Raw genomic sequence first — 10,645 nt, forward strand, 5'->3', positions numbered from 1 at the left:
TGTTATGGTGGATCTTGTGGTAACGAGGACGAGATAAAACAAGAAAAATGATTGGTTATCTCATTCATCAACCAATCAAATAATTTTCTCTATTTTCTCTCTCTACCTCTTAACATGATATACCATCTGGAACATCATTTCCCCCTTGGTGTTATGGTGGTGTTATGGATGAGGTGGTACCAATTTGATGTTATATCCCGTTGCCCACACCCAATGCTCTTAAAATGGAATATATTATAAAATGAAGACGTCCTAAAGACAAAACATGAGTAAATTGGTCATTTGACACCATTTAACAGATTTTATCTAACGGTGCTAGTAAGAAACTGAAACTTAAAGAGTATCAATGCCAAATTTTTGAAAGCTGAACTCAGAGTGCAAATCTATGAAAAAACAAGAGACCATTTATATAATTTACTCTAAATTCAATAATACGTGCATACACGCAATTTCTCTCTCTCCAGTCTCCTGCTCACCTACTCCCCCACCCCACCCGGGGGTCCAAGTTTTAAGTTTATCCGACACCCCTTTCTCTCTTTCACATATATATACTGTAATTTCTGGTAGAACCCCAGTTGTAGGCTCCAGCGCAAGAGGGTATTGCAGACAAAACCATCACAAAAACAGAAAACGATTTCCCTTATTGATAATGTCGTTGAAACAGGCCTCAGGTTTCACAAAGCAACCTCTGTGAAAATGAGACTTCAAATTTACAACATTGTCGAAAATCTTAAAGATTGGTACAAAAAGAAATGGCTTTAAAGGCTGTACCAATCTGTGTTTCGTTTTCTGAATTGGGTCTCTGTGATTTCGTTCAAAACAAGAAAAGAATTCCCCTTTTTAGTTCTTATAGGGTTAATGTTGCAAAATTGAGGAAATGGGAGTGTTTGGGTTTGAAACTGGCCGAACCCGATAGGGCACAAACACATGTTGAAGGTGAGAAGACTTTGAGTCCATCTGATTTAGGTTCGAATTCAACAGATGGGGGAATTGAAGAGACCCAGATCACGGAATCCTCAGGATTTCATAAAGATTTGAATTCTTTGCCAAGTAAGTTAATTTGCATTTCAAAGATTGCGTTTTGTGGTTGTAACTTTAGGTTTTTTGCTCAGGAAATTTTGGATTTTTAGTTGGTTATCCCCAATTTAGCTCAATCAAATTCGGTTTATATAGAAATTTATCTAAAGACTGTTGGTAATTTGTGCTGGGTTTTTCTTGTTAATTTTATAATCCATTCATCAAATCGACAAAAAGCTACCATCTTTACTTTAATGTTACATTTAATCTTATAAAATTGATATGGAATCTGAACTTTTCAAGAAAACTACTGGTCGTATTACGCTTGTTCAGAAAGTTAATTCACTTTTAATGAATTAATATTGATGTGAAGTTGGCTACACTATCTTTTTGATGTGAAGTTGCATAGAATTGTATTAATCGACTGTTGTGATGTAGCAATTACAACTTATTATTCTCTTGCATAAAAAAGCGAGACATGGTGTTTAATTTTTTTAAACTAAATGCAAGAATTAGTAATACACTGTTCAGTTATTTATGTAATTGTACTTTCTTTTTTCTCTTATTAAGTAATTGTATCATGTAAATCTACTTGATTATAGCCTTATATTCCAATTTTTTTTTTCTTATTGCAACATTATATTCTGAAACATCTACCCAATTATGTCACGAATGTACAAATTGCAGAACCTTTATCGGCCACAGATCTTGTCTCTTCTGGTAACGATGGGTCAAAAGTACGAGTTGCTTATCAGGTAATAAGAATAATAATAATAATAGTATATTATTATTATTATTATTATTCAATATTAAATAAATGGTGTTTTTGTTGTAATATATATATATATATATATATATATATATATATATATATATATATATATATATATATATATATATATATATATATATATATATATATATATATATATATATGTCTTTTGTGTTACAATAGGGTTTGCCGGGTGCATACAGTGAGGCTGCTGCTCTTAAAGCCTACCCAAAATGTGAAACAGTCCCATGTGACCAATTTGAATCCGTATTCAAGGTTTCACCTTTTTTTTTTCTCCTTTTCTCTGAAATTTAATAATAAATGCCAATATATATATATATATATATATATATATATATATATATATATATATATATATATATATATATATTCTGAACAGCTACATATTTTCATTAATTTGTTTATTATATAGCTTAAATTTTTCTTATTAAGACATTGTACTTTGATTTTTTTTTTTCTAGGTGGACCGAAAAAATATGCAACATTGTGATCGGGATTTTACTTTTTTTTATCATATTTACACAACAATGTTTCATCAAAAAATGAAATGCGATTACATACTTTGTATTAAAAAATAAAAACACTTTGTTGCTAAATTGGGAAAAGATGAAACTTTGCTGGATAAATACACATTTAACCTCTGTTAACAAAAGTTTTAATGTATTTTTTTTTTTTTTAAATTTCAGGCAGTTGAGTTATGGTTGGTGGATAAAGCAGTGCTCCCAATTGAGAATTCTGTAGGGGGAAGTATTCATAGAAATTACGATTTACTCCTTCGTCATCGGCTTCATATTGTTGGTGAAGTGCAGTTGATTGTTAATCATTGCCTCTTGGGTATGCCTGGAGTAAGAAAGGAGGAATTAAAGCGTGTTTTAAGCCACCCACAGGTTTTTTTTTGAAATCTTTTGGTGCTTTTTCTCTTTATCAAATTTGTTTGTTGTAGTGTAAGGGTAAATTGGTCATTTAGCCACGTTTGGACGGTTTATTCGGTCCGAAGAAGAAACAGTCTTTGTGTAGGAGAAGAGTACATGTTTTACTTAATACATTGTGGTAGAACTAATAAAGATTTTATTTCGTCAACTATGAGTCAAAGGTCTAAAATACCCTCCTACACCCACAAAAAATGTTGGCATTTCTTATGTATGTTGATGAATGATGATACAGGCACTTGATCAATGTGAGATTGCACTTAACAAGTTAGGCGTTGTGAGAGTTAATGCAGAAGATACTGCTCTTGCAGCTCAGGTAACCTTTTAATTTCTATGTTACATAAAACATGATCATATGCAAGAAATACCAAATGTACTTTCATTGATTTGTTTTTATACCATGTCAATATGCCATCTAAATATAAGGCAAGTTTTACAGCTATTATTGGATACATTTTTTGTAAATGTAATGTCCTAATAAGAAAAAAAAAAGTTGAAAGTGTAATGCTATAATTAAGTGGATTTTTTAAACTACAATGTCTTTGTAACAAAAAAAAAAAAAGAAAAAAGAATTGTTAGTATACAATATTGTAATAGAAAGGAATGAAGTAGGGTGCAATAATAAACAAATAAATGAAACTATGTTGCTTTTTCTTGTGTTTAAACTTTTAATATTTTGTTTTTTTTCTTTGTTTAAAATTTATGTTAAGTTTTTTTGTTTTTTTTTTTAGATTGTAGCCTCAGAAGGCATACGAGACACTGGAGCAGTTGCAAGTTCTCGAGCTGCAGAAATTTATGGGCTTGATATTCTAGCACAAACAATCCAGGTGTCACCTAGTTATTAATGTTATATTTGTAAACATATAGATAAATACAAGGGCATTTCAGTCATTATACCCCCGTAAAAGTTTTTAAATTAATTTATGTATTGATAACATTAAAAAAAAAAAGTTCATAACTCATTGTTATATTGAATGTCCAGGATGATTTAGATAACATAACTCGTTTTCTAATACTAGCAAGAGAACCTATAATCCCAGGATTTGACAAGCCCCATAAGGTAATAAAAAAAAAGATAATTTATTTTATTATATTTTAAATCAAATTATCAAATCATATATAAACTACCCGAAACATTATTCAAATTTTATTTTATCTCTTCAATTTTGCAGACGAGCATTGTGTTTACATTAGAAGAAGGCCCAGGGGTCTTGTTCAAGGCTTTAGCTGTGTTTGCTCTAAGGGAGATCAACTTATCAAAAGTAAGTTATTTATTTTCTTCATCCTTTTATTTAATATTTTTGTTGATTATAAAAAAGCATATTTTATTAATATTTTTTTTGCCTCGAAATTTGTTTCAAGATTGAAAGCAGGCCTCAAAGGAAGCGTCCACTTAGGATTGTTGATGATAGCAACAAAGGGAGTGCAACGTGAGTGCAATTATATTTATATTTATATTTACTAGGATTGAAAATGAACATCCTAAATTTTGCAAATTCATCAGAGTTCACATATGACATGGGGAAGAATTGACCATATCACCTTTTTTTTTATGCAAATGATGTTGAATAAAAAATGAGTGGTTATATGAAATAGTTATATAAAAAGTGTTTGATGTGAAGGCTCAATGCTGATACAAATACAATATTTTTTAATCATACCAGAACTAATAACTTAAATTCAACATAATATCTAATATTCTAATCATAAGAAACCCATGTCATCTAAAAAACCATAATTTCCAACTATATATGGATGTTTATTTACTTAATGCAGAAAAAAGCAAATTAACAATGAAAGTTAGGGAAAGAGGTTTTCACATTAACTTCCAACTTTTTTACAAATATGCCCTCGTTTATTTATGTCCTCTCATTTCCACAAGTAGGTCGTTGTTTTATTGACTATTTTTTATAAACATCATTTATCCAGAAACATTAATTCTAAGCAAATTGAGTGACACACGAATATGGCAATATCAGTGGCCCAAGAGATTAGAATATACAAAATTGTTCCATATGATATATTATATTATATATGGATATGATATTAAATGTGACATTTGATTTTTATAGGTACTTTGATTATCTATTTTATATTGACTTTGAAGCTTCAATGGCTGAGCCTCGTGCCCAATATGCTCTTGGACATCTACAGGTACAATCTTGTATTTCATAACATATGCTTTCTATTTTAGATTATCATTAAAAATTGTGACTTTCCTTTTTGGGAAAGATTCTAATCAAGTTTGCATATGTGCTGATTAGTAATCGTTACAACATATATGTGAAAATTAATCATTATCCCCTTGAAAAACCAACCGAATTATTAGCAATGTCCTCCATTGCAAAATAATTTTCAGTGCTATAATTGGGTTGATTTTTCGTACTAGGATGTTCTTAGAAAGAAAAAAATTAAATCACGATGCTATAGTTGGTTGGATTTCTAAAATACAATGTTGTACTAGAAACAATCGAAAGTAAGATCTTATAATACACAAACAAATGAAAGTATATTTGCTATTTTTTGCATTTAATATTGAATTTTGTTTTACATCTTTTTGAATGATGATTATTGCAGGAATTTGCAAGGTTTATTCGTGTTCTTGGGTGCTACCCAATGGATACAGCTCTATAGATCATGGCTTAAACCCTAAACCTTTTTGTACGCCTTGTACTACATCAGTTTGACAGCTGTACGTTATCAACTATATTTGAAGAGAAGACCATCACATAAATCCTTTCTTTTATTCGTTTTTTTTTTTTTTTTCTCGTGTTGTATGCATTTTAGTTGGTCATTGCACAGCAAAGTAAATTTGGAAACCATTTTTTTTTGTTTTGTTTCGTGTATTTTGTGGAGGGAATGGTTGGATAGTGGTTGTGATAAAGATCTCATGCAAAGTTTTGTGACTTTGGATTCTTTGTAAAACAATAAATTTGGTTCCACATCTTTGATTTATTATTATTATTATTATTATTTGCAGTATTAGATGCACATGGATGAGGAGGGCATTTACGTCTTTTGTGGACAGAAGAGATCAAGATTAAGTTTTTTCCCCATGGAACCAACACTCTTGAGTGCAACAAGTAATTGCAATTTTTATCTTATTAATCATAATGTTAACCTTAGTCTAATGCAGAGTAAAACATCTACCCACAAAAAAAAATCCTAAAAAGCCAAGGAACACTACATCCATTTTGGTCCTCAGATTTCAAGGTTTTAATATTTTTACACTTATAGATTCGATATTAATATCCAAGGAAATGAACGTACAATTTAAAAGTGAAAATAATAAATGAACACAATTTCGTATATGTGTTGGAGCTAATGAGAACAATTTGAATTCCATGACTTGGTTTTCTCTATATTAAGTCTAATTCATGTGTATATACTATATAGCTTATGTGATTATATCAAATCTCTATCATGTCCATTAAATAAATAAAAAATGTTGACTCAATTCGAGAAGTTGGGGTCTTTGATTAGCTTAAGATTGAAAATAAAATTCTTGTATTTTACTTAAAAACGCCTAAGGCCCTATAAACAACAAAAGCAAATGTATTCGGGGTCTGAATCAATGACACGGCACAACACACGTGACAAATGACACAATGCAAAAAGTGTAGGAAACTGAAACTAGAATCTGTGTCGTGTTCAAAATTGCAACTTTTTCTTTTGTCTAGCCAAAAAGAAGAGACAAAAAAAACATACTCACAATCTCTCACCCATTTGTGCAAAAGACATAAATACTCTCTCCTAGTCCTTATTCATGTAACAAACACAGCCAAAGAGAAAGAAAGCATTAGAAAAACTAAAAGCAAAGCTTGAAATGAAGAACAAAAGCAATCAAAAACATTCCATGAACTAAATAGATGATAGTAGCCCAAGATTCCCTAACTTCTAGGACCAATCTTTATTCGGGTTTTTTTTTTTCCAAAAACAAAGCGACAGCCATATGAAATGTATCAATTTGTGGCGACGAAAACATCTTTGGCTGCAACTATAAGGAAGAGCCTCATTAAGACCAAGACTAAGCTGCGAGTCATCTCATGGTGAACATAATCTGCCAAAATCTCTTCAATTCCATTGTTTATATGCCAAAACAGAGCAAGATTTGGTAGGAAAGTTGAAGTCGCTGTTGAACCCAACCCTAGTTTAGCCGCCTAAAAAAAACAAAAAACAAAAAACTCTAAAATAAAATGAAAGATGAAGATACGGGGGGCAAAATAGTCATTTTACTTTAGGCTTGACATCAACCACTACAGAAAATAGTTAAACGGGTAAAATCAATAAAATGGTGAAAGTATGTTTGTCCTTTTCTCTATAAAACGCTTCCTAAAACCATGTACACATCAAATCATTGGAATTCAATGGAAGGAGTAAGAAATTTACTTTTATTGATATAATTTCAAATTACAGTAATTTGATGAGATGATATTTTAAATGGTAACAAAAGGATTTAAGTGGTTTACCTGTGGAGCATTTACAATGGAAGCACTTCCAACCACAGCACCAGATGCAGTAAAATAACCAGCGCCCTTGTGTGCCATTACCTGTGTAGGATTTACAATTATAAATTTACTTTTTATTTATAGTGTTAAATAACAATAAAGTTCTTTTTTTTTCTTTTAATTTCCAACTTTAATTAAACTAATTGTTTTATTATTAGTTCAAAACGTAACTAAAAATATATTTTTTTTTATTTACGATTTCTATTGTTAAATTTCATAGTACGTTGATCAATTTTATTTTTTGTTTTTGTAAGCAATTTTTTCAAGTAAAATATAATTTCTTTACTAATTCTTGAATATATACAATATATTTCAAGAAAAAAGTATATATATATATATATATATATATATATATATATATATATATATATATATATATATATATATATATATATATATATATATATATATATACTTTTTTAGTGGTATATCTTGCATTGATTAAAGTTTATTTTGAGAAAAGAGTAAATTACATAAATGGTCCCTATGGTTTGGGGTAATTTGCACATTTGGTCCCTAGCTTATTCTTTTAACTCGGAAGGTCCCTACTGTTTGTTTTTGTTACGCGCTTGATCCCTATCTTACCTAAAAAAAACTATTATTTAAATATGGGAAAAATGGTAGATTAGGTAAGGTAAGGTAAGGTAAGGGGGTAGGGTTGGGATGTGTGCTTATTTAAATAAATTAAAAAATCAAGGGCAAAGTAGTCTTTTTAGGTAAGATAGGGACCAAACGCGTAACAAAAAGAAACAGTAGGGACCTTCTAAGTTAAAAAAATAAGTTAGGGACCAAACGCACAAACTACCCTAAACCATAGGGACCATTCGTGTAATTTACTCTTGAGAAAATAACATTTTTGTCTTTATTGATCAGTTTGATTTCATTTAGGTGTGTGGTTATGCATCCTACTTCTAATTCTTCCTATTATAGCATTTTTTTCCTAATTAAGGCATTGTGCTTTGAAACATCAGCCCATTATAGCCTTATACTTAACAAAAAATCTACTCAATTGTAGCAGTGAAAAAAGCTTTAGTATTTAGAGAATAATATTGCTATAACAAGGTATATTTTCTAACTACAATACTATTAGCCTATTATATGAAGTAATGAAAGTAACATGCTAAAATAAACACATCAAATGGAAGTACATTTGCTATTCTTTTTCATATAGCAATGTTAGATACCTTATCTGTTTGAGTTTGGGCAATTGGTTCGCTGATATCACCACAAACTGTGGGCCCTGTTTGCAATATGAATGAAAATATATAAAGAATTGCATGGAGCATTATAATCAAAATTGTTGACACAATCAAAGAAGCATACCACTGTGTGAAGAAAAAGATCTAACCCATTTTGGGGTTAAAAATTCGGTTTTAAACGATGATACATCCCTGTTCCACACAAATTGTTGTAAAGAAATGTTAGGTTTTAGTGTTAATTCAACAAGATTAATGAACAATGAAGACCTAAATGCAAGAAATAGCAATGAACTTGCATATTTAACATAATGAAAAAGGCATTAACATTTCTTGCTTTTAGCCAATGATGTAAAAAAAAAAAAATTCAAAAGTGCAATTGCTATTTCTTGCATTTAGCAGCCTAGAGAAAAAAGAGTGTTTATTTTACCTTAAGGCTTTTGAATAAACAGGAGCACCTGTAATAGTGTAAGACATACATCATTTAGTGATTAAATTAAAAAAATTTGTGATTTTTTCAGTAGGAAAACAAAGACACTCTTATGTAGGAGAACGCATGCATACCTTGATGAATTTCAGGTACTAGTTTTGATCCTCTTCCAAATGCCTACCACAATTGCAAAATATATATATAGCAACAAGTAATCTCATAGGAAAGATTTTAATGCATACAAACTCTAAAACTAAAACTAAATTTAGCTCTAACAAGATGGATGAATACAAGAAATAGCAATGCTCTTTTGTTCCATTCTTGTGAAATTTAGTGACATAGTATAGTCCCTTAGATTTAAATATATAGTTCTTCATCATTACTTTTAATAATCATGTCTCCCTTTAACCAAATCAAAGACTAAAAAGGGTATAAAGCATATGTAAGCTAAAATATTATGTAAGTATACATACATTATTTGCAACTGCAGATGAGCACAGAGACAAAGCCTTCCGCCTGATAGCTCCACTCATCATCCTTATAATCTTCCCTACATAATATGAAGCATGCAGCATCAATATAAGCCAAAATGTTATGTGGGTATAAGTTCTCAAAATTAACTCCCCTCCCAAACAGAAGAAAAGAGAATCAAAACCAAATAGAAGTTATGGCTGCCTAGAAAAACAGGAATTCAACTTGGAACAATCAATGATTTGTTTTTGGACTTTAAAACTTAGGTGATTCCAAGCTTTTTGTTACAAAAGATGAAAATCAAACTAAAACTTATAACAAATCTTTCAGAAAAGTGTTTTAAAACAATACGAAGCAATTATATCAGATCAATTTTGTATTTTGAATGTACCGATTTGGGGTTTGAAACATCAGCAGTCTAGATTATCCTAATCGGGTATTAGTTACGATTGATGATCAAATGAACTTTTTAGTATGATTTATGCAATCAAAAAGAGCTACGGAGCTGTAGAAACAACAAATACGAAATGAGGATTTTTTTTTTTTTTGACAAAATATAGTTACCCTAGAATGATCTTTAGGACAATATGTATCAAGACCTAGATTCGATATCCGATTCACAGTGAACTACCGAAAATAGAGAAATTAAGACTACAGAAAAAGAGAAATCAAGAATGTTCGTCTAATCTGAACAGCAAAGAAAAAAAAAAACATACCGATTTGCTTGTAGTCGAAGAAGGAATACCGAGAAAGAAAAAGGATTAGCGAGGAGAAACGCAAAGAAAAATAGCGTACCGATTAGCTTGGTGTCGCAGAAGGAAGGCGGGTGACGATTTGCTTGCAATCGATTGCGATGGTTGAAGCCGACGAATGTGGGTGCTGATCTGCTTGGGTGTCGAAGAAGTGAGAATTAGAAGAAAAAAATAGCCTGTTCAGAGTTGCTCAAATCGCTGATTCGGACAGAGGGTAATAAATGGTTCAGAGATTTTTACCTCTTTACCAAACATAAATGTCATTCTTGCAGCATTTCCTCTATTTTTACCACATTGCCACACATTACCATAAAATAGAAGGAGTACCACACTTTTTTTTAATAATTGAACTCTATTTTAAATAAATAAAAAAGTATAAAATTTCATTACTTCAAAATAAAAAAAATAACATAACGTTGCATTAAATTAAAAAAAAAAACATAAAATGACATTAAAAAAAAATCTTAAACACTCAAAACAAACTAGAAACTTTAAACCTACAAACTTAAAAAAAAAAAATACAATCTTAAACCTACTTAACATAATGTT

General features: G+C 30.3%; 2 protein-coding genes across 2 annotated transcripts; one reads left to right on the forward strand and one right to left on the reverse strand.

The window, feature by feature from the left end:
* Nucleotides 1-532: 532 nt before the first annotated feature.
* LOC111896257 (arogenate dehydratase/prephenate dehydratase 1, chloroplastic) lies at nt 533-5,706 on the forward strand. The gene is made up of 11 exons (XM_052764839.1): nt 533-1,050; nt 1,705-1,772; nt 1,973-2,065; nt 2,497-2,697; nt 2,975-3,055; nt 3,471-3,566; nt 3,722-3,799; nt 3,912-4,001; nt 4,102-4,169; nt 4,812-4,893; nt 5,317-5,706. The coding sequence occupies exons 1-11, from the start codon at nt 753-755 to the stop codon at nt 5,371-5,373; spliced, it is 1,212 nt and encodes a 403-aa protein (XP_052620799.1). The 5' UTR covers nt 533-752; the 3' UTR covers nt 5,374-5,706.
* Nucleotides 5,707-6,566: 860 nt separating this feature from the next.
* LOC111896256 (uncharacterized) lies at nt 6,567-10,100 on the reverse strand. Its single transcript, XM_052764841.1, has 8 exons — nt 10,061-10,100; nt 9,347-9,423; nt 9,008-9,050; nt 8,874-8,901; nt 8,571-8,638; nt 8,432-8,487; nt 7,209-7,289; nt 6,567-6,899 (listed from the first exon to the last, which is right to left on the reverse strand). Exons 2-8 carry the CDS (start codon nt 9,407-9,409, stop codon nt 6,702-6,704), a joined length of 537 nt encoding a protein of 178 aa, XP_052620801.1. The 5' UTR covers nt 9,410-9,423; nt 10,061-10,100; the 3' UTR covers nt 6,567-6,701.
* Nucleotides 10,101-10,645: the final 545 nt, after the last annotated feature.

The sequence above is a fragment of the Lactuca sativa genome, chromosome 1 (assembly GCF_002870075.4).
Source record: "Lactuca sativa cultivar Salinas chromosome 1, Lsat_Salinas_v11, whole genome shotgun sequence".
NCBI classification, from domain to species: Eukaryota; Viridiplantae; Streptophyta; class Magnoliopsida; order Asterales; family Asteraceae; genus Lactuca; species Lactuca sativa.